The following is a 24307-nucleotide window of genomic DNA, read 5'->3' on the forward strand; positions in this document are numbered from 1 at the left end:
AGCCCACAGAACTGCTGGAATGCAAGATGACAAGGTACCGAGGATTGACATGGCTTTCCTGACTGAAACGTAAAGGAATAGAATCAGATCAGCAACCACTGACCTTACTTTGTTCACTTTATCCAAGGTCAGAAAGGATCTCTGGGAAGTCGAGTTGAGCAAAATTCCCAGGAACCTCTGCGACTGTAGGGGGATCAATCTGGATTTCTCCATGTTCACTATCCAACCCAATGATTCAAGGATCTGAATTACTCGGTCTGCCTGTAAAAGACAACTCTTGGATTGGTCTATTATCCTGTAATCCCAGTTTAGCCTCTTCACTAGAAAGAGATTGGAATAACCTAAACCCTCTTCTCCAGGAGGGCAAGGAATAATAACGCCTTTTCTAAACAACGTGTCCACCTCTGTTTCTAGCACCCCTAGCGAATTCTGACCCATTTCTGAGGGGAAATAAATAATATATTTATATATAAATTAGCATATTCTGATAAAGTTCATTTTTTTCTGTAATGTACTGATAAACATTAGACTTTCATATATTTTAGATTCATTACACACAACTGAAGTAGTTCAAGCCTTTTATTGCTTTAATATTGATGATTTTGGCATACAGCTCATGAAAACCCAAAATTCCCATCTAAAAAAAATTAGCATTTTTCATCCGACCAATAAAAGAAAAGTGTTTTTAATACAAAAAAAGTCAACCTTCAAATAATTATGTTCAGTTATGCACTCAATACTTGGTCGGGAATCCTTTTGCAGAAATGACTGCTTCAATGCGGCGTGGCACGGAGGCAATCAGCCTGTGGCACTGCTGAGGTGTTATGGAGGCTCAGGATGCTTCGATAGCGGCCTTAAGCTCATCCAGAGTGTTGGGTCTTGAGTCTCAACTTTCTCTTCCCAATATCCCACAGATTCTCTATGGGGTTCAGGTGAGGAGAGTTGGCAGGCCAATTGAGCACAGTAATACCATGGTCAGTAAACCATTTACCAGTGGTTTTGGCACTGAGCAGGTGCCAGGTCGTGCTGAAAAATTAAATCTTCATCTGCATAAAGCTTTTCAGCAGATGGAAGCATGAAGTGCTCCAAAATCTCCTGATAGCTAAGCTGCATTGACCCTGCCCTTGATAAAACACAGTGGACCAACACCAGCAGCTGACATGGCACCCCAGACCATCACTGACTGTGGGTACACTGGACTTCAGGCATTTTGGCATTTCCCTCTCCCCAGTCTTCCTCCAGACTCTGGCACCTTGATTTCCAAAATGACATGCAAAATTTGCTTTCATCCGAAAAAAAGTACTTTGGACCACTGAGCAACAGTCCAGTGCTGCTTCTCTGTAGCCCAGGTCAGGAGCTTCTGCCGCTGTTTCTGGTTCAAAAGTGGCTTGACCTGGGGAATGCGGCACCTGTAGCCCATTTCGTGCACACGCCTGTACACGGTGGCTCTGGATGTTTCTACTCCAGACTCAGTCCACTGCTTCCACAGGTCCCCCCAAAGGTCTGGAATCGGTCCTTCTCCACAATCTTCCTCAGGGTCCGGTCACCTCTTCTCGTTGTGCAGCGTTTTCTGCCACACTTTTTTCTTCCCACAGACTTCCCACTGAGGTGCCTTGATACAGCACTCTGGGAACAGCCTATTCGTTCAGAAATTTCTTTCTGTGTCTTACCCTCTTGCTTGAGGGTGTCAATGATGGCCTTCTGGACAGCAGTCAGGTCGGCAGTCTTACCCACGATTGCGGTTTTGAGTAATGAACCAGGCTGGGAGTTTTTAAAAGCCTCAGGAATCTTTTGCAGGTGTTTAGAGTTAATTAGTTAATTCAGATGATTAGGTTAATAGCTCGTTTAGAGAACCTTTTCATGATATCCTAATTTTTTTAGATAGGAATTTTGGGTTTTCATGAGCTGTATGCCAAAATCATCAATATTTAAACAATAAAAGGCTTGAACTACTTCAGTTGTGTGTAATGAATCTAAAATATATGAAAGTCTAATGTTTATCTGTACATTACAGAAAATAATGAACTTTATCACAATATGCTAATATTTTTTAGAAGGACCTGTACATATACATATATTCATATTCTGGCACAGAAAAGCTGAACTCCAACTTGAACGCCTCTTTTAGAGAGGTTAAGATCCAATTGCGGTTTTAAATTCTGGTCCAGGCAGGGAGGACGTGTGACAATCTTCCTCCCACTCCAGTGTCATTGTGTATTATCCTTCTTGAGGGCAGAGCCCTGACCTCTGAACATGAAGCTCTTTGATTTAGAAGAGGAGAATTTCCATCTGTTATCCTTTCTACCTGAGTTCCAATCTTTAATCGGGAAATCTTTTATTCTCACAAAAGGAATTATATTGTCTGCAGAAACCAGAGGGGAAGCCCTTCTTCCCATCACCAGCTTCTTTTTTTATATGTCATCTAAGGTGGAGCCATATATTAAAGATTACACTCACCGGCAATCACTTTTCCATGAGCCCATGACAGCACCCTTGAGAGACTGCCTCCATCCAGGACAAAAAACAGAACAGGTCCTAAAATACACCTTCACACAAAAAAAAATAAAAAAAAATAATTATATATATATATATATATATATATATATATATATATATATATATATATATATATATATATATATATATATATATATATATATATATATATATATATATACACACACACACACATATACACACACACTGCCTGTCCCCAAAAAAATAAAGAGATTCTCAATGGTGTTATTGTGTGAAAATTATGTCTCATGCTCCCTAAACTACTCTTTCACAAAATTGAGCCCGATAAATCCCTGCATTATCTTGGAATATGCCCGTGCCATCAGGGAAGAAACAAATCCATTGATGGAATAATCTGGTCATTCTGTATGTTTAGGTAGTAAGCTGACCTCATTCTTGGAGTGCATACTGTTGCGGAACCTAGACCTGACTAACTGTAGCAACCCCAGATCATAGCACTGCCCCCACAGGCTTGTACAGTAGGCACTAGTGCATCACTTCATCTGCCTTTCTTACCCTGATACGCCCATCACTCTGGAACAGGGTAAATCTTGACTCAGACCACATGACCTCCTTCCATTGCTTCAGAGTCCAATCTTTATGCTCCCTAGCAAATTTAGGCCTTTTTTTCTGGTTTGCCTCAATGATTAGTGGTTTTCTTACGGCTACACAGCTGTTCAGTGCCAATCCCTTGAGTTCCCTTCACATTGTGCAGGTGGAAATGGTCTTACTTTCACTATTAAACATAGCTCTGAGTTCTACTGTTTTTCTTCGATTTGAATTAACCAAACATTTAAGTGATCGCCGATCACTATCATTGAGGATTTTTTCCCCAGCCACATTTCGTCCTCGAATACGATGGGTCCCCACTATCCTTCCAGTTTTTAATAAATGAGTTGGACAGTTCTTAACCCAATTTTTGTAGTTTCTGCACTCTTAGATGTTTTCTCTGCTTGATGCATGCCAATAATTTGACCCTTCTCAAACCAGTTGGGGTTAAATAACTTGTTGCCAGCTGAAAGATAATCGCCCATGCAGTAATTATCCAATAGGAGGATCATAACTATTTGCTTAGTTAAATCCAGGTGGCGGGACAGGCAGTATATAATTTTTTAATTATTTTTTTTTTTAATAGGGCGGGAATATATCCCGGGTGCTGTCATGGGCTAACGGAAAAGTGATTACCGGCGAGTGTAATCTTAAAAAATTTCCCTTATGCCCATGACAGCACCCTTGAGAGACGACTAGAATAGTAATCAGCACGACTACTGCCTGAAGGACCTTTCTACCAAAGACTAGCTGATCTATGGAGCCTAGATCTAATCTGTAACCCTGGGTTCACACCTGAGCGTTCCTCAAACGCGCGTTTTACGCGCGTTTTTTGTAATAGTAAACGCGCGTTTGACGCGCGTTTGTGTCATTGACTGCAGTGTCCTATGGCCACAAACGCGCGTCAAAACGCCCCAAAGAAGCTCAAGTACTTGTTTGAGCGTCGGGCGTTTTACAGCGCGTTCGTACGCGCTGTAAAACGCCAAGGTGTGAACCCTTCCCATAGGGAAGCATTGGTTTTCATGTCTTAAGCGTTTTACAGCGCGTTTGAACGCGCTGTAAAACGCTCAGGTGTGAACCCAGGGTAATGGAGACAAAAAAAATATACACGGAGACTGCCAGGTGGCTGCTCTACAAATCTGGGGAAGCATTAGCTCTCTCTGCCGATGAAGTGGAAACTGATCTGGAGGAATGTGCACCAAATCCCGCAGGAGGAGATTTTCCCACTGAGGAATAGGCCAACTTAATGGCCCCCACAATCCATCTGAATAGTGTTTTAGGAGAGGCTGAGTGACCCTGGTTTCCTCCATTGACTTGTGACTTTTAGGTAATGAGATCTTTTCACATCTAAACAATGAAGTTTCTTCTCCTTCCTTGGACTCTGGCACAGAGATGGAAGGACAATGTCTTGGGTTCTATGGAATATGGATACTACTTATGGAAGAAAAGAGGGATCTGTCTGATAAGCACTCTGTCATGGGCTTAGATGTGTTTTGATCAAAATATATTGACTAAGTGTCTCAGACATTATCATATCAGAGTGAGGACTTAGTCCATATATAGTGCTTGCATCTGCTTTAATAAGTGCATTATTATCTTATTTTTGTGGTTTTCTTCAATAATATGGCCAGGGACATCCGCAAATTTGTATCATATCGTGCAGGATGTTTTTATCTTAGTTTTTTCAGTGATTTTTTTGTTTATGTAGTGTTTGCTTGAGGGAGTGGCACCTTCAAGTGTGAATGCGCACCTAGTATCTTGGGAGTAGCATTCCTCTGCACTTTTGCCCCCCTCCCCTATCCAATGAGCGCCTTAATTAGGTGGTACATATGGCTGTGCTTGCTCCTCCTCCCATTGGTTGCTTGATGCACATGGAGGTTACTAGGAGCAGCACACCATATGTGCGGCGTCTGCGCTCCTGAACATAGAAGCCCAACGGCTTAGGTAGGTTTAGCGTAGGACCCGCCTGACCTGAGACCACCTTGACGTTCGGTAGGCGGGCTTAGATGTGTTTTGATCAAAATATATTGACTAAGTGTCTCAGACATTATAATATCAGAGTGAGGACTTAGTCCATATATAGTGCTTGCATCTGCTTTAATAAGTGCATTATTATCTTATTTTTGTGGTTTTCTTTGATAAGCACTCTGTCATCCAAGATGTTAGTATAAGGCGGAGATGTTGAGAAGGCTAAAATTCCCCCCACACGTCTGGCTGAGGTAATTGCTACCAGGAAGGTAGTTTCAAAAGAGAGAAGTTTCATAGATATGTCCTGTAAGGCTGAGTTCACACGAGCGTGACAGATTTGGTCCGGATGCGTTCAGTTAAACTCGCACCATTTTGCAAGCAAGTTCAGTCAGTTTTGACTGCAATTGCGTTTAGTTGTTCAGTTTTTTCCACGCGGGTGCAATGCGTTTTGATGCTTTTTTCACGCGCGTGATAAAAAACTGAAGGTTTACAAACAACATCTCCTAGCAACCATCAGTGAAAAACGCATTGCATCCGCACTTGCTTGCAGATGCAATGCGTTATTAACGCAGCCCCATTCACTTCTATGGGGCCAGGGCTGCGTGAAAAACGCAGAATATAGAACATGCTGCGATTTTAAAGCATTGCAGAAGTGATGCATGAAAAAAAATGCTCATGTGCACAGCCCCATTGAAATGAATGGGTCAGGATTCAGTGCAGGTGCAATGCGTTCACCTACTGCATTGCACCCGCGCGGAAATCTCACCCGTGTGAACTCAGCCTAAAGGTTCAAAAGGAGGTTCCATCAAACTGGTCAGACCTAGGTTAAGGTCTCAGGGGAAAACCGAGGGTCTAACTACCGGTTTGATTCTACTGACTGCTTTAAAGAATCTCCTAACCCAGGGATGGTTTGCAATCGGAAAGTCAAAAAAAGGCACTGAGGGCAGATACTTGTACCTTGAGAGTGCTAGAACTTAGGTTCTATTCTAGACCACTTTGTAAAAAAAAAAAATCTAGGATGGCGTACAGGAGTTGGTCTGGCCAAAGGAGGGAGAAGGCATCTATCCCTGTTGGTGAGTCTTTTGACTTTAGGGAAAAGAATATAGTTTGCATTTCCTGTTCTTCCTGGATGCAAATTGGTCCAGTTGAGGACGGCCCCAGAGGAGAGAGTTATTTGGTTGAAGCTTTCTTGATTTAGACACCATTCTTCCTGGTCCAAAATATTTCTGCTTAAGTAGTCTGCTAATTTGTTTTCTGTTAGATGCACCGCCTTGATAAATGGAACGAAAGGTATGATCAGGGAAATAATTTCTGCAGTCAAGGACATAATACCCTCTGATCTGGTCCCTCCTTGTCGGTTTATAAGGGATACGACCGTGCCGTTGTCTGAGAAAATTGCTATTAGGGATCGACCGATTATCAGTTTTACCGATATTATCGGCCGATATTCAGGATTTTGACCGCTATCGGCATCTATTTTGCCGATATTCCGATAGCTTATGGGGAACACAGATCGCGCTGCTGACAGCGCTCTGTGTTCCCTCAGCAGCACAGGGGACAAGTAAGCAGTGTCTCCCTCCCCCCTGGGCTGCTGCTGCCGCCAATGAGAGGAGGGAGTACAAGAGAAGGGGAGGGGCTGTGGCCACTGCGCCAATGAAGAAAAATCTCTCATTTATTCTAATTGAACAGGAGGCCGGAGCTGGCTGCAGAATCACATAGCCGGCTCCCGACCTCTATGAGCAATAGCTGCGATCTCTGGTAGTTAACCCCTCAGGTGCCGCGGATCGCAGCTACCGCTCATAGAGGTGGGGAGCCGGCTATGTGATTCTGCAGCCAGCTCCCGCCTCCTGTATATGAATAAATGAGAGATTTCTCTTCATTGGTGGCGCAGAGCGCCCCCCACCCCAGTATTAAAAACATTAATGGCGCAGTGCGCCCCCCAAGCACCCCCAGCAGATTTGTGTAGGAATTTATTTATTTTTTTCAAAAATGAAAATTCCCAGAATATCGGTATAAATTATCGGCTATCGGCCTGAAAGTTCACAAATTATCGGCCCTAAAAAAAAAAAAAAAAAAAAAATCAATATCGGTCGATCCCTAATTGCTATACCTTTCCCCCCAAAATAATGGTAGGAATTCTCTTAGGGCAAAAATAACTGCTCTGAGTTTTCTCATGTTTTGACTCTCCACTGTTCTCCATACCCCCTGTTGAAAATGGACAATAGGCACCCCAGCCGAATGGACTTGCGTCTGTGGTGATGACTACTAACTCCTGCGGATTCCAAGGGAGACCTTGAGACAGATTTAAAGGGTTCAGCCACCAGTGTAAGGATTGAATTACCTGAGGGGTGAGCGGGAATGGTGCGTCCAGCGGGGAAAGAGCACCCTGCCATTCCTTCAAGATCTGCCATTGAAGGGGTCTGGAGAGAAACTGGCTCCAATTGACTGCAGGTATCCTAGAAGTCATTCTGCCCAAAACAGCCATTCCCTGCCCGATAGCAGCAAAAAAACGAACCATCAGGTATTGTACATAACTCTCCTGTTAGTCTGTCTATCATGTTCAGGGGAAGTATACAACGTAATCTTACCGAGTCCAGGATCATCCCTAGAAATACACATTCCTGGGAAGCTATCAGATGCGATTTCCCCCAGTTTATCTGCCATCCGAGCAATTCTAGTATTTGCACTTCTTTGAGATGCACGTCCAGAAGTTAGTTTTTTTAATCTGCTACCACAAAAAAATTGTTTAAATAAATATCGAATCGATAAAATGTCTCTTTCTTATGTGGGCCATTACTTCTGCAGTTATTTTTGTGAAGAGTCTGGGAGCCTGAGAGATTCCGAGCGTAAATGATGTATATTGTAAATGATGAATCTGATTTTCCATTGAAACCGCCACTCTGAGATATTTTATGTGAAATCGCACGCAGGCGCAGTACCACAGACTACCTGTGCGATGGAAATCAGGGAGTTCTAAGCAAAGCTAATTCCTTTGCTTAGAACATGGAAGACTTAGCAATTAAGATTTTTCACAAAGTCACAAAGTTAGACTGGTACTCTTGGTGGGGGGGTAAGGGGGATCTTTTCCCAGTCTTTTCTTTTTAATAGAAAGGTGGGGGGAAAAAAAAGTGCATATATACTTACAGTGCATATATATTTACAGAAAAATGACTATTCAAGACAGTAATTCATGACAGGTAAAATAATCAGGATAACGGATGAAAAGTATACTTAAGTTTCTCTGGTTCAGTCCTTGAAGTCGTTGTACAATATCAGTGGACCCTGATCACTGACATTCAGAATGCAATAATTCCAGGTGGTAAGGCAGGGCCCTAACAATATCCTTCCAGCATCTTTTAGCAGTTCTCAAAACGGGGTGTGCCAGCAATTCTGCAGGGCAGAGGAGGTGTCATCAAGGTTGATGACCCAGCTAGGGCCAGCCCAGAATGTCATTATTCTGGTGGAGCCCACAACTCAGCGGAACCATTAAAACACATATGGAATTCAGGTATTAATGACCATTATGATTTTACAAGTCTAACAAGACCAAACTTGACACTGCTGGGACTTAAGGTTCCCCAGGACAGCTTAAAGCTGGCTTTTTAGCCTTTCAAAGGCACAGGGATGTACTGTTCGGTACCTCCGTGACTGCAATGGTCCACCGGGGCCGAATCCGGCCTTAATCAGTGCAGATTATGCATGCAACCCGAGATATGAAAAATGACAATGTTTGAGTTCCTAAAAGGTCGACGGGAGGTCACTTTCACATCTCTCCCTGGTATCCTGCTGGGACTGTAGTCAGAAGGTCTGACTCGTGATATTGCAGGATCTAATATTTTACAATGAACCTTGGCAGGAGGCTTTTAAAGCTCATGTCCTTATCTTTATGACCAGGAAGTGTCGTTTTCAATTAACTAGGAAGCAGCTCCAGCGAGAGGATATTTCTCTTTTTAAACAAAGGGGACCTCTAGATCTGAGAGCGTGTGTGTTTAAAGAGGGGCTCTACTTGGGATACCATCGTCACAGAAATAACTTATTTTATTGGTCTTCAATGTTCATGGTCGCTCTTATTGCTTTTGAAAGCTGATCCGTATCCGGAATAGGGAACAGGGGTTTACCACACCTGTTCCCTTTAGATGAAGAATCCAAGCCCAGCTCCCTGCTTCTAACAAAAAAAAATAAAAATAATAATCTTCTTATGAACTAGAGATATCGGAAAAAAAACGGAGATTTATCTTGAGACTTATGAGGAACCTTTCTGGATTTATGCGCGTGCCCACTTCCTCTCTAATTAACTTCTTCATGCATTTCATCATGGAAGGAGATTCTTCCGCAATTGTAGACTCAATACAAGGGCGTTGAAGTAGCTTAGTATAAGCAGTAGCTAACTTTGCTTGACACAATCCACATTCTTTTTATTTTGTTTTTGAGGATGCCTTTTTAGGTTTATACTGAAAAACAACAAGACTGCCATAAGCCTGTATTCATAAAGCAGCACATACCACCGTACATACCCTCCATCCATACCACAGGAGGAGGGGTAGACGGCTCCTTCTGGTCACCAGTACTCTTTATGACCTTCCAATAGCCTGGATCCAGACCTTCCCGACAAGGATCCCAGGGTTCTAGCTGGGTCTGAATTTAACTTAGGCTTTTTTCCCTTCACTTCCTGGTGCAGGGACAGAATCTCGTGGGAGTTACTGAAGTCACGCACTCTACGCGCACGTGGCTCATCGGGCTAGTACTCTTTTTAGCCCTGATGTAGACCCGCCCCATTCCCGGGTTTGGGGTGCGCATGGGAGCCTGCTCCGCTGCCACAGCCGGCGGTAATAGAGGGGAACTGCTACCTTCTTGGACTGGCGTCAATAAGGAAGGGACGACATTACAGGGGCAGGAGAAGGAAGGAACGCACAGATGCACAGCGCTCAGTGTTCATGGTTAGTAACCCAGCTGACCGATACACTCAGTATAGCGCTCATGCAGTAACGTTCTCCTCCTTTACATCTTGTGGGGGAGGAAACCACTGAGGAAGAGGGGCGCTCCTCCTTTTTTATACCAGTGGGTTTCCTGTCCTGGGAGGTGGACCTTGTCTCATGGTGCAGTCATGGACGATAGGCAAACAAACCTTTGTACCGAACCCGGGTTCGGTTCCAAGGTACCACATGAAACTGAACCAGAGTTCGGTACAAAGATTTTTTACAGTAGAAATGAATTTACAAAGTTATTACCCGAAGTCTCGCGAGACTTTGCAAAGCAATAACTTTGGCTCACAGTATTGGACCAAAATTTTATGCGAATCGACTTCAGATAAAGTATTAGAAGTAGATTCGCTCATCCTTAATCTTTACCTAAGCATACCTGACATTAGGATTTCCACCATGTTGCAAAATCAGCGTCAAACATCTCAGGGCACACTCACTCTCCTTTCCTGAAGCAAGGTGAATAGCTGCAATACCATTGGGAAGAACTAGATTTGGGTCTGCTCCACATTGCAAGAGATCTTCAACCTCTCTGAGTAAAGACAAAAACGTAACCACAAAGCATGTTAAAGATTAGTTATGAGTGGGAAAGGGTTGGGATTTTTTATACATTTACAAAACAAAATAAAAACTATGGGGTCATTTATTAAACTGGTGTAAAGTAGAACTAGCTTAGATGCCCATAGCAACTGTAGGAAGGCGCAAAGGACCGTCGTTGATGGTAGATATGAGCCACCGAGGTTCCTGGCCTTGGTGGAGTAAGAGCCAGTTTTCAGGTGTCAGCAGCAGTTGCCGTTTAACCTTGCTTTTTAGTATAGCTGCAATAGCTGATCCGAGACGGCTCTTACTAGGAGTAGTCAAAGTGTTGGGTGGGTGACTACTCCCCACGTTCTTGACGGGAGGGTGGGTGTGTATAAATAATAACAATATTATTATTATTAATCACACACAAAAAAAAAAAAAAAAAAGCCAGCATTGTCAGCTGGTGGTAATTACTTTTCTCTCTGACAGAGGAGCTCTGGCAATCGCTGGATTGGGATCCGAGAATTGTGTTAAGCTGGGGGCCCGAGTTTGGGAGGTCTGCTCTGTCCTGAGCAATGCCGATCGGATGTTTATTAACACCTAGGATAACAGGTGACTCTTGCTGTATTAACTGTCTAAGTGTGAACGAACACCAAAACTGCAAATGGACTGTCGTAAAGTTTTGTTGCCATAAGTGTGAATAAAGCACTGAAGTTTCTGAGTTAAACTGGTCTTTGGCTCTATACTGCATCCGCTTGTCCTGTCTACCAGAGCGAATCCCCATAATTGGTGGAGGATGCGGGTAAGGGCTTTTTCACACTTGCGTTCTTTTCTTCCGGCATAGAGTTCTGTCGTCGGGGCTCTATGCCAGAAGAATCCTGATCAGTTTTATCCTAATGCATTCTGAAAGGAGTGTAATCCGTTCAGGATGCATCAGGATGTCTTCAGTTCCGGAACGGAACGTTTTTTGGCCGGAGAAAATACCGCAGCGTGCTGCGCTTTTTGCTCCGGCCAAAAATCCTGAAGACTTGCCGCAAGGCCGGATCCGGAATTAATGCCCATTGAAAGGCATTGATCCGGATGCGGCCTTAAGCTAAACGTCGTTTCGGCACATTGCCGGATCCGACGTTTAGCTTTTTCTGAATGGTTACCACGGCTGCCAAGACGCTAAAGTCCTGGCAGCCATGGTAAAGTGTAGTGGGGAGCAGCATACTTACCATCCGTGCGGCTCCCGGGGCGCTCCAGAGTGACGTCAGGGCGCCCCAAGCGCATGGATCACGTGATCGCATGGCACGTCATCCATGCGCATGGGGCGCTCTGACGTCATTCTGGAGCGCTCCGGGAGCCGCACAGACTAAGTATACCGCTCCCCCGCTCCTACTATGGCAACCAGGACTTTAATAGCGTCCTGGCTGCCATAGTAACACTGAACGCATTTTGAAGACTGATCCGTCTTCAAATGCTTTCAGTACACTTGCGTTTTTCCGGATCCGGCGTGTAATTCCGGCAAGTGGAGTACACGCCGGATCCGGACAACGCAAGTGTGAAAGAGGCCTAAGAGCAGTGACGCTGGGGTGAACGCCAAAATATTTTTTGGTTTGCATTTTTGGGCACGGTTGTATGTCATACATCAAACAAACAGTATTACAACCCGTGTCCCACGACAAAATGGAGGTTGTTGTGAAGGCCCTCATGGAGGCTAATCTGCAGCAGCGATAGACAAACCTGCAAGAGCGGAAGACTAACTAGCAGCAGCAAGATGACTTTGCAGACAGCAGGAGCAATCCTGAAGGTCCACGATGCCCGGAAGGCAGTCCGTGCAGTGATTCCTAAGATGATAACCGCAGACTACATTGAAACCTACCTGGCGATGTTCGAGAAAGTGACCATAAGGGACAAGCTACCCCAAGACCAGTGGGCTGAAGTCGTCGCTCAGTTTCTGGCATTCGATTCCCAGCGGGTATATTTCAACTTGCCGGACGATCAAGTGGCCGACTACCACAAAGTAAAGGGTGAGATTTTGGCAAGACTGGGGGTGAATGTGTCAGTCCAGGCCCAGCAGGTACATCAGTGGGGGTTTAAGCCGGCTGATCCTGCGAGACCCCAGTATTATGACTTACTACTCCACCTTTTGCAAAAGTGGCTACAGCCTGAGGTGCTGAATCCCATGGCTATGCTGGATAGAATATTGGCCGATATGTTCTGGAAGGCTTTGTTGCAGGTATCGAAATTTCCAATCGCAGTCTAGTATCACAAAACCTAAGCGCGCTGCTTTCAGCATGCTTATGTTCCGTCAGAAGCACAGGGAAGAAGGAAGCAGTCTCTCCCTCCCCTGTGCCGCTGCCACCAATGAGGAGAGAGGGGCGGGCGCCGCTCTATGTAGCCTGATAACTTAAGTCCGAACCCACAAAAGGTTGTCTTTAACTTTTAATACAGGAGGCAGGTGCCGGCAGCAGAATCACGTTGCCAACACCCTGCCTCCGACAGGGAGCTACAATCAGCAGCAGTTAACCTCTCAGGTACGGAACCTGAGGGGTTAACTGCTGCCGATTTGCTGCCAGCACCTGCTCCTGTATTAAAAGTTAATTATCATTGGTGGCACAGTGCGCCTGCGCCCTCCCCCCCTCAACCCCCACAGTATTAAAAATCATTGGTAGCAGTGGCCACGGCGTCCCCTAACCTCCGCTCATTTGTGGTGCTGAGGCAGCTTCTGATCGGAGCCCCAGCAGTGTAACCCTGGGGCTCCGATAGGTTACCATGGCAGCCAGGCCGCTACTGAAGCCATGACAACATCCCTGCTGCTGTGTGCACAGAGCACAGGGCAGCAGGGAGAGTGTAAGATCCTATTCACCCTGATAGAGATCTATCAGGGTGAATAGGACAAGGGATGAAAAAAAATCCCAGGTTCTATCCCATAAGGGGGGGGGGGTGGGAAATAGTAAAAAAAAAATAATCTATCCTGTGAACACCGGAACCAAAAAATAAAATAAATGCGTGATTAACCATTTTTTTTTTTTTTTTTATGCAGACTGCACATTGCTTTTTTGGTTTATTTATTTTTTCTGCGTGGTATTGAGTATTGCAATACTTTATGGTATCGAAATCTAAATCAAAAATTTGGTATCGCAACAACTAATTCAAATCTCGTAAATCTCCACCCCAGACCTGGCGACTTGTGCCAACCAAACCAGCCCGGGATGTACCCCCTGGGGATCAGCTACTAGCGGTATCGGGAGCCTGGCCATGTACGAGCCGACTGTCCACATCTGGTGGAAGGAACCCATGGACAAGAATTATGGCTTCCATTAGTCGTTATATGCCAGGAAGCTGTGTGCAGCGGGTACCACAGAAACTCTAAATCACTTGTGCCAGGTGGAAGTGGGAGACACTCCAGCAGAGGCCCTGCTGGACTCAGGGAGTCTGGTGTCCCTAGTAAGGGCTCCCCTGGTATGGTCCGCGGATTATACTGGCCAGGGACTTAAGACTATCCCACAGTCCTGGTGTCTAACCACGGGGGCCGGCAGGTGGACTCAAGAAGTGGCAGTTGCCACAAACTTACACTACGAACTTATAATTGGGAGAGACTTCCCCGGTTTCCTGGCACTGTGGCCTGCTACAAAAGTGACTGATACCCTTGAGAGACAGGGGTAACCCCAGCAGAGTGGCCTTGCTCCAGGGGAAGGCCCAAACCCTGGGAACCCGAGGCCGAAGGTGACCGCCACTTCGGTGGAAGAGGGGGAGACCACCCCACTGAGTGTAATGATGGGAGACGTGGAGGACTTGCCTCTGGGACCTGAGCTGGCCGACCTCAATGTCTCTGGGGATAATTTTGGTACTGCACAACACCTGGACCCAACCCTATCCCAAGTCTGGGAAAATGTATTAACAGTAGATGGTGGACCACAACAAGCTGGGACAGAGTCAATGCTCCCCCGTTTTGTGGTTCATCAGGATATGTTGTATCGGGTAAACCAGCTGCGGGGTGAACAGATTAAACAGTTGGTGGTACCCCAGGCTTATCACAATTATTAGAGTTAGCCCACCAACATGTTCTCGGGGTCATCTGGGAATGCAGAAAACACAGCACCAGATACTACAACGCTTTTACTGACCCAGTGTGTTTAGGGAGGTGGACGAATTCTTTAAGTCTTGCCCGACCTGCCAGGCAATTAGCCCCCAGCACCTTGTCCGCAGTCCCTTGTTACCTCTCCCGATCATAGAGGTACTGTTTGAGTGAATCGCTATGGAAGAAGGCCCAGTACCGAAGTCTGCTAGAGGACACCAACACATCTTGGTCGCCCTAGACTGCGCTACTCGGTAACCGGAGGTGGTGCCACTGCGACATACACCGGCTAAATTTATAGCCAAGGAGCTAATGGAGATGTTCTCCTGAGTGGGGCTACCTAAAGAGGTTCTGACTGACCAGGGAACCCCTTTTATGTCCAAGGTCATGAGGGAACTCTAAGTTGCTGTATATCAAACAGTTACGAACGTCTGTGTACCATCCGCAAACAGGCGGTCTGGTTGAAAGTTTAACACAACACTAAAAAACCAAGTTAAAAGGATTGGTGTCTAAAGATGGGAAGGACTGGGACCTTCTTCTGCCCTCTCTCATGTTCGCTGTGCGAGAGGTATCCCAGGCCTCTACTGGGTTATCGCCCTTCGAATTGCTATATAGAGTAGGAAGTTCTGATCAGGCACAAATCACTGGTAGAGTTGGTCTTTATATTGATAAATCTTCTTTATATGCATAAATACCAAGAATGTATACATAGAACACGTTTCAGGGCTCCAAATGTCCCCTTCATCAGGTCAATAGGTAATAATTTAACAGATAGCAGTCAGATGATATTTATATGGTTAGAAAAAAACTGCCAAAAAACAGCATACCTGGAGACTGCCCACACATAGGAGGGGCTAGTGCCAGGTGTGCTGGTATTACATTAAAAAAAAACACACAATTTTACACAAAGTGAAGGATCTTGTTGCCCCACTAGTTTAATACATTCATCCCTTAGTAGAAACAATTAATATGTGTGTATAATAAGTATTTCTAGATTGTAAGAGGGGTCACATGACCACCTCTCTGTAGACATGTGATAGGGGCGGGCAGGCTCAGAGTGTCCCTGGCGATGGAGCGCTGACTACTCCCCACATTCCAGGGCAGGTCTTGACTGGCCTATATAAAAAAAACAGCCAGCAGTGTCAGCTGATGGTAATTATTACCTCTGACAGAGGAGCTCTGGCAATCGCTGGATTGGGATCTGAGCCGTGTGCTAGGCTGCAGGGCCTGAGTTTGGGAGGTATGCTCTGTCCTGAGCAATGGCGATCGGGTGCAAACACCTAGGATAACAGGTGACTATTTTGCTGTGTGAACAAACACCAAAACTGCAAATGGACTGTCATACTGTTTTGTTGCCATAAGTGTGAATAAAACACTGAACTTTTTGCATTACAAACTGGTCTTTGCCTCTATACTGCGTCCAATTGTCCTGTCTACCACACAACCAGATTCCACCTTTCAATCTTGACAGCTCCTTTGGAAAAAATGAAAAAGGTGGAAAATCTGATTGCAACTAAGCCAGTTCTAACGCATCTATGGTCTATTCAGACCCTAAATTACCTGTAGGGGTCCCTAACTGAAAATAAAAATATTTCTTTATTGGTTATTATTTTAAAATAGATGAACCAAACAACTATAGAAAACTATTAAAATTATCAGTGTCTGATTGAGGGTACAATTGGAGTGTATAAATGTATTTGTCTTTGTCACATGTAGCCACTATGGAGTGCAGTGCCTCCCATTCATTTATATGGGGTATAGCTGCACTTACAAGCCTCTGCTGTTACTTTGTTTGTGCATTCATACAATGTGATGGCAGATTGGGCGCTCCTATTAAGATCCTTTTATCATTCGGCCTTTATATTCAGGCTGGACAACAGTGAAACAATGTTGCTAGGTTTATGTGTACTTTTGAAGCTGCCACTAGTCTGCTCAATTAACTTGTCTCTAGGCTACACTCTACACTTTTGTGCTACTGACTACTCTATTTCATCCATAGAAGTCACTGTTCGCGCTAAACCGCTCATGTGGCATGCTCAATTCCACTCCTCAATGTCTGGTGCTGTCTCTGCAGCGTACTCTTATTACTAGTCCCTAACATTTCAGGCACTGTTTAAAATACAGGACGTCATACCACCCCTCCCGACATGTTTCGCCACACTCGGTGGCTTCGTCAGGGGATGTGGGGTATGTGGCCAGTTCGATAAATCTCCCCCTATCGGTCTAAAATGAGGCAGTCCAGAAAACTTTGTACCAAGATTTTGTCAACTTGTCATTCATAGAAAGGTCTAGGACTGTACTCGCCCATTATAGTCCTACTTAAAAAGGTTACCTGTGTTAAAGGGCATATTTGTACCTATGAGACTGAATGACCTGTTGCCTTTAGCTGACAAGCGCAAATGTATCTGTGTTTGTCCCATGGTATATATGCAAATGAGTTGTCATTACACCTAGAGGCTTTCCTCTCTCTACAACTGTTGCCCCTTCTCCACTTTAAAGGGTCCATTTACACGTCTGCAAATTGCGGATCCGCAAAACACTGACATCGGCTATGTGCGTTCTGCATTTTGCGGACTGCACATGGCTGGCACTATAACGGAAATGCCTTTTCTTGTCCGTATCAGCGGACAAGAATAGGACATGTTTTATTTTTTTGCGGGGCCGTGGAACGGAAGTGCGGATGCGGACAGCACACTGAGTGCTGTCCACATCTTTTGCGGCACCATTGAAAATGAAGGGGTCTGCACACGTTCCGCAAAATTGCGGAACACATGCGGACCCATTTTGCAGATGTGTGAATGGACCCTAACTGACGGGGCCAGGCAGTGAAAACATCAACACACCTGACCCTGTCAAGGTGCAGAGAGCATGGCAGTTGCAGAGAGAGCAGAGCCTCAAGGAGTAACGCCAACACCCCCTTTGCTTCTAGAGGCTTAACTGCATAGATAAAACTTCATTTTTCTACAGGCACATATAAACATGGGCAAAGGGCAGAACCCAACCCCTTCCAAAAATATTGATCAAATGATTCAAAAAACGTAATTAGTCTTACAGGTAATTCCGTTTCCTTGAATCCACCATGACTGCCACAATGAGATTGACCCTTGACCTCTGTAGGGGCAGGAACACAGTTTAAATTCCCCCCCTCCCCTCCAGTGTTTAACAAATTACCATGGTAGGTGGACAGAAAAAATAAAAATAAAAAAAAAATAGGATATTATTTTTTTTTATATCTACACAAATTTTGGGGATGGGGTTAGTATCGGCCGTCATGGCGGATTCACAGAAACGGAATTTCTGGTAAGACTAATTACGGGTTTTCCACCTCATCCACCATGACGGCCACAATGAGAACTAACAAATAACTAACCTGGGTGGGATATCGCCTGTAGAACCTTCCGGCCAAACTGAATTTCTGTAGAATCAGGGAGACTAAGGTGATAGTGTCAAACAAAATTATTTACACTAGACCAAGTTGCGTCCTTACAGATCTGATCTAGGGATACTCCACCTTTTTCTGCCCAAGACGAGGCGGTGGCTCTAGTAGAATAAGCCCTAACCACCCCCGGGCAGGACTTATTTTGGATGGCATAACAGCACTCAATAGTGGATCTAATCTACCTGGCTAAAGAGGATCTAGTAAGATTCTTCCCTGAGAATTGGACCAGCAAGTTATCGTCCTTCCTGAATTCTCTGCTGACTTCTAGATACTGAATAACCGTATCTCTAACGTCTAGGAGTATCATCTTGTCTTCCACCTCCTTCTCATGGTGATTGGAAATGGAAGGCAAGAAAATCTCCTGGTCTCGGTGAAAGAGACCACTTTTGGCAAGAACCCTGGATCTAATCTCAGACGAATATGGTCCTCCAGAATCTGAAGATATGGCTCTCTGCAAAAGAGGGCCTGTAACTCCCTAATACACCTAGCTGAAGTAATAGCTATTAAAAAAGGCCCTCTTTAGGGATGGTCATCACGAGCCAAGAACAAAACTTTTTCCAAACCCTGAGGTAAATGAAAGAAGTAACCTTCTTCCTACTAGCTTTGAGTGTGAGGATCACTTTTTCAGAAAGGCCCCTTCTCCTCAATGTTTTGCTCTCAGGATCCATACAGCTAACCTGAATATCTGGGGATCTGGATGAATTAGAGGGCCCTGGACAAGCATATCCTTCTGGAAAGGAATCTCCCATGGATCCTCCAGTGCTAGTTGTTTTAAAATGGGAAACCAGCTTCTCTTGGCCCATAGAGGGGTTACCAGGATTACCGTAGCAGTCTCTCTTTGGATCTTCTTGATGACCCAGGGTATAAGGGGTATTGGAGGGAACACATATACCAGTCTCCAATTCCAGCTTATTGAAAGGGCGTCTACCGCCCAAGGCTTGTCCCTTGGATCTAGGGAACAAAAGAGATCTACCTGAGCATTTTCTTTTGAGGAAAATAGATCTCTCTCTGGGCGACCCCATTTGGAGAATATGTCCTGGAAGATGTCCCTGTTTAGAGACCATTCTACTGCATCTATTCTTCTTCTGCTTAAGTAGTCTGCCTCTATGTTTTCCGAACCCTTCAAGTGGATTGCAGATAACGATGGAGAATTTTCTTCTGCCCAAGTGAAATGTACACTGAATAAAAAAAAATAAAATATATATTATTATAATAATAATAATAATAATAATAATATAATATGATCTCCGATTTTTGCGCCCCAGCCTGAGGCGCTGGCGTCCGTCATCATCTGAATCTATCGCCGATTTAACCAACTTATTCCCTGAAGGAGGGTTTCTTCTGAGCTTACACCAACCGAGATCGGTCTTCACCCATTGTGGTATCAGGATCTTCCTGTCCAAATCAGTCTGATTTCCATTCCATTCTTTCAGGATCCAACTCTTTGTTATTTTTGAGTGGGCCTGGATCCAAGGAACTGAAATCAAACAGGCAGTTAGATTCCCCAACAGACTCATAGCCTCTCGTATTTGTGAGATCTTTGGAACCCTGAAATCTTCTGTATAAGACACTCCGCTTTGTCCTGCGGTAGGAAGGTCTTTTGAGAGTCCGAATCTAATTGTACTCCTAGGAATCTTATCTTTTTTGATGGATTGAGAGAAGATTTCTTTAGGGTTATAATCCATCCTAACCCTGCAAGGACGTTTAAGAATCTTTGGGTTGCCTCTATATTCTCTTCCTTTGACTTGGCGACAATCAGGAAGCCGTCGAGGTAGGGGATAATGATTAATCCTTCCCTGCGAAAGTAAGCAACCATTTCCACCACTAGCTTTGCGAATATTCTGGGTGCGGAAGAGATGCCGAATGGAAGTGCAATGTACTGGAAGTGGTGTAGGGTACCTATCGGATCTTTTATTGTAAAGCGTATAAATTTCCGTGAGAGTTAGTGGATGGGAATGTGATAATAGGCATTTTTGAGGTCTATGGAGGACATGAATGCCCCTTTTGGTTTAAGCGGGATTGTGGATCTGATGGATTTCATCTTGAATTTTCTGTACAGAATGGATCCATTTAGCGGTTTTAGATTTACAAAATGGTATAAAAAGACTGGCCAGGGTTCTTTACTAGGAATAGGTCTGAGTAGAAACCCTTCCCTTTTTTTTTGAATTTGGGACCCTGTGGATTACACCTGATCTTAAAATTCCCTGAACCCCCTTCCATATCTTGAGTAATTCTGACCTGTTTTGTGACGAGTTTAGGAATCTTTTGGGGGGGAACTGAAGAGAATTTTATCCTGTACCCCTGAGAAAGCCGGAATTAGTACTTACCGGTAATTCATTTTCCATGAGATCACCACGACGGCCATACAAGGAGATTGACCCCTGACCTCTGTAGGGGCAGGAAGCAGAGAAAGGTTTAAATGCTCCCCTCCCACCACCAAACACCAGTGCTTCCAAAATATCAGAGTAAAGGGTGGTGGATACACACGTGAAAGAATAAGCAAACAGGAGAAGATATTACATCATATCAACCCCCGGATAAACAACAGCGAGGGAAATACGGGCCGTCGTGGTGATCTCATGGAAAATGAATTACCGGTAAGTACTAATTCCGGCTTTCCATATCATCACCACGACGGCCATACAAGGAGGTATATCAAATATGAATCTATGGGTGGGACACAGACTGAAGGACTTTTTGTCCGAATGCCATATCAGTCTTTTTAAAGAGGTCCAACCTATAATGTTTGGCAAAGGTATGGATACTGGACCACGTGGCAGCCTTACAGATCTCCTCTAGGGAGACACCCGCTCTTTCTGCCTGAGAAGAAGACATTGCCCTGGTAGAGTGGGCTTTGATATTGCCCGGGCCCGAAAGATTCTGTAAGGAATAACAGGAAGTGATGGTAGCTTTGATCCATCTGGCAATGGAGGACTTGGAAACTTTCTGACCCTTGTTTCTTCCTCCAAACTGGATAAAGAGGTAATCTGATTTCCTAAAGTCTTTAGTGGTCTCTAAATAATCCAGTACTGCCCGTCTGACATCAAGTGAATGAAGGGTAGATTCCCAATCATTAGATGGGTTGTCAAATAGGGAAGGAAGGGTGATTTCCTGGTCCTTATGAAATTTCGAGACTACCTTTGGTAGAAAACACGGGTCTAGTTTTAGGACTATCCTGTCATCCAGGACCTGTAAGTAAGGCTCTCTAATTGAAAGAGCCTGTAATTCACTTATCCTTCTGGCTGAGGTGATGGCAACCAGGAATGCAGTCTTGTAGGATTTGTGCTTCAAGGAGCACTCAGGAGGTTCAAACAGAGGATGAGATAGTCCCCTAAGGACGATGTCCAGATCCCAGGAGGGTACATGAGGTCTTGGGGTCGGACGTAGCCTTGTTGTTGCCTTCATGAAGCGTTTTATCCACCTATGGCCTGCCAGCTCTGTGCCGTAAAAGCAACTAAGAGCTGATATTTGTACTCTGAGTGTGGACGGTCTTAATCCCATGTCGAAACCTCTTTGTAGAAAATCCAGAATCATTTGGATGTTTGGGGCCGAGGTATTTGGTGAAGGCGAACCTGACCATGAGCAGAAACGCTTCCAGATTTTTAGGTAAATTGAAAAGGTCACCTTCTTCTTGGAAGCCTTTAGGGTTGAGATTACTGCATCTGATAAACCCTGACGCTTTAGGATCTGGGTCTCAGGATCCAGGCTGCTAGGTTGAGGAAGTCCAGGTCCGGGTGTAGGATCGGACCTTGGTGCAGTATGTCTAGTCTCTTTGGCAGGATCCAAGGGTCTTCGCTGGCAAGGTTCCACAGGATTGGGAACCAGCTCCTCTTTGGCCAGTAGGGTGTCACCAGTATGACTGAAGTACTGTCTTGTACGATCTTCTGTACCACCTTCGGTATTAAGGGAAGAGGAGGGAAAGCATAAAGGAGACCTCGGTTCCATCTGAAAGAGAAGGCGTCCAGAAACCTCGGGCTGTCTCTGGGGTGTAGGGAACAAAAAACTGGCAACTTTGAGTTTACTCGAGTGGCAAAAAGATCTATTGTAGGACTCCCCCACTTGCCCACTATCATCCGGAAGACGACCTCGTTTAAGGACCATTCCGAGTGATCTATTCTCGCCCGGCTTAGGTAGTCTGCCTCCACATTTAGAGACCCCTTCAGGTGGACTGCAAATACTGACTGGACGCGAATATTTTTGTCGACAATTCCAGTAGGCTGCCCGAACCTGTGCCCCCCTGATGGTTTAAATATCTTATCACTGTCGTATTGTCTGACAGGACTCTTACGTGATGGCCCTGAAGATGAATCTTTGCCTGCTTTAGAGTTTTCCAGACTGCCATCAATTCTCGGAGATTTGATGACTGAAGGCTGAAAGATTTGGACCAGACTCCCTGGTAATAAGCTTCTCCGACCTTTGCTCCCCAACCGTACTGGCTTGCGTCTGTGGTGATCTGGACATAGGGATTCCTTGACCACTGCACCCCCTTGGAGCTTGTCCTTCCACCAAAGAAGGGAGGTCTTTACTCTTTGAGGGATGATCACCTTTTGGTCTAAGGAAGATTCTCTTCTGTCCCAAACCCTGAGGATCCACATCTGTAGGGTTCGAAAGTGGATCTGACACCACTGAACGGACGGAATGCAGGATGTGAGGATCCCCAGTAGACTCATTGAGTCTCTGATGGAATAGAGATTCCTTGAGTTGAAGATGGAGATCTTCCTCTGGATGTCCTGTATCTTGCTCTGAGGTAAGCAGGTTATCTGTTTCTGGGAATCCAGAATAACCCCCAGGAACTGGATCTTTGTTGTCGGATCTAACTGAGATTTTTTTATGTTGATCAACCAACCCAGACCCTCTAGGGTTTGACGGAAGAAACTTAGATCTTTCAGCAGGAGATGAGCGGAGCTGTTTGAAATCAGGAAGTCGTCTAAGTACGGAAAAACCGCCAGACCTTTCTTTCTTAGATAAGCCACTACCTCGATCATTAGCTTTGTAAAAACTCGAGGGGCTGAAGATATGCAGAAGGGGAGAGAGGTAAATTGGTAATGAAGAATCTTGCCCTGATGGTCTCTGACCGCGAACCTTAAGAACCGCTGAGAGCTGGGATGTATTGGTACATGATAGTAGGCGTCTGTCAGATCGACCGAGCACATTACTGAGTTGCTCTGGAGCAAAGGGACTATAGATATTAGGGTCTCCATCCTGAATTTCTGGTAGGTGATGTATCTGTTCAGGCGCTTTAAGTTTATTATGGTGCGGTAGGAACCCTCCTTCACTAGGAAGAGGTTTGAGTAGAAACCCCCTCCACTTTCGGATTGAGGTACTTCCGACACTACCCCTTTTGCGAGTAATTCCCGGATGTCCACGTACATGGGATGATTGGAGTCTGGGATTGCCACCTTGGTGACTAGAAACCTCTTTCGGGGAGGATCCGAGAACTGTATTCTGTAACCCGACCTTACAATCCTCAGAGCCCAGGAATTTGAGGATATTTCCTCCCAGCGGGGAAAAAACATCCTCAATCTCCCCCCCACCCCAATGTCATTGGTTTCCATTTCCTTTTTAGGGGACAGAAGTGGGAGCCCTACCTCTCCCCCCCTTGGGGTAACTGAAACGGCCCGACTTGCCTTTACCAGTGTATTGACTACCCTGGTTGGAAGGGGCACGAAAGGGATACTTCCTTTTATAGATCTTTTCCTCCGGAAAACCCTCCTTTTTATCGGAGGCCCTTTCTAGGATTTTCTCTAGTTCAGGTCCGAAGATATACTCTCCAGAAAAAGGGATACCACATAGTCTGGACTTTGATACTTTGTCCCCCGACCAGCACTTCACCCACAAGGCACGGCGAGCTGCATTGGACAGACCCGCATCCTTTGCTGAAAACCGTACCGACTCCGCGGAGGCGTCTGCCAAAAAAGCTGTAGCGGATTTTAACAGGGGAATGGCGCTCACAAACTCATTTGTTGAGGGATCACTGGAGGCCCTATTCTCTAACTCAGAGAGCCAGATGAACATAGTTCTAGCGACTTATGTGGCTGCTATGTTTGATTTAAGCGTGAACATAGCCGCTTCCCAGGATCTTCTCAGCAGGCCGTCGGCCTTTCTATCCAGAGGTAATAGAAAGAAATCCCAGCAGACGTGTCTTCAATGCTTGTGAAATTTATTTTGCAAGTAGCAATATGTCCATGAATAGGACGCGTTTCGGCTCAATAGCCTTTCTCAACATCTCAACAGACTTGCAAAGTATTTTCTTATAAATTTTCATGGAGT

At 45.0% G+C, this 24307-nt stretch overlaps 1 protein-coding gene across 1 annotated transcript in view; it reads right to left on the reverse strand.

Moving 5' to 3' along the window:
* ANKLE1 (ankyrin repeat and LEM domain containing 1) overlaps window positions 1–24307 on the reverse strand; it is a 128029-nt gene that overhangs the window by 96881 nt on the left and 6841 nt on the right. The window contains exon 2 of the mRNA XM_044278567.1: window positions 10393–10545. Within this exon, the coding sequence (XP_044134502.1) occupies window positions 10393–10545 (153 nt within the window). The remainder of the gene's footprint in view (window positions 1–10392; window positions 10546–24307) is intronic.

This window comes from Bufo gargarizans, chromosome 1 (assembly GCF_014858855.1).
Source record: "Bufo gargarizans isolate SCDJY-AF-19 chromosome 1, ASM1485885v1, whole genome shotgun sequence".
Lineage (NCBI taxonomy): Eukaryota > Metazoa > Chordata > Amphibia > Anura > Bufonidae > Bufo > Bufo gargarizans.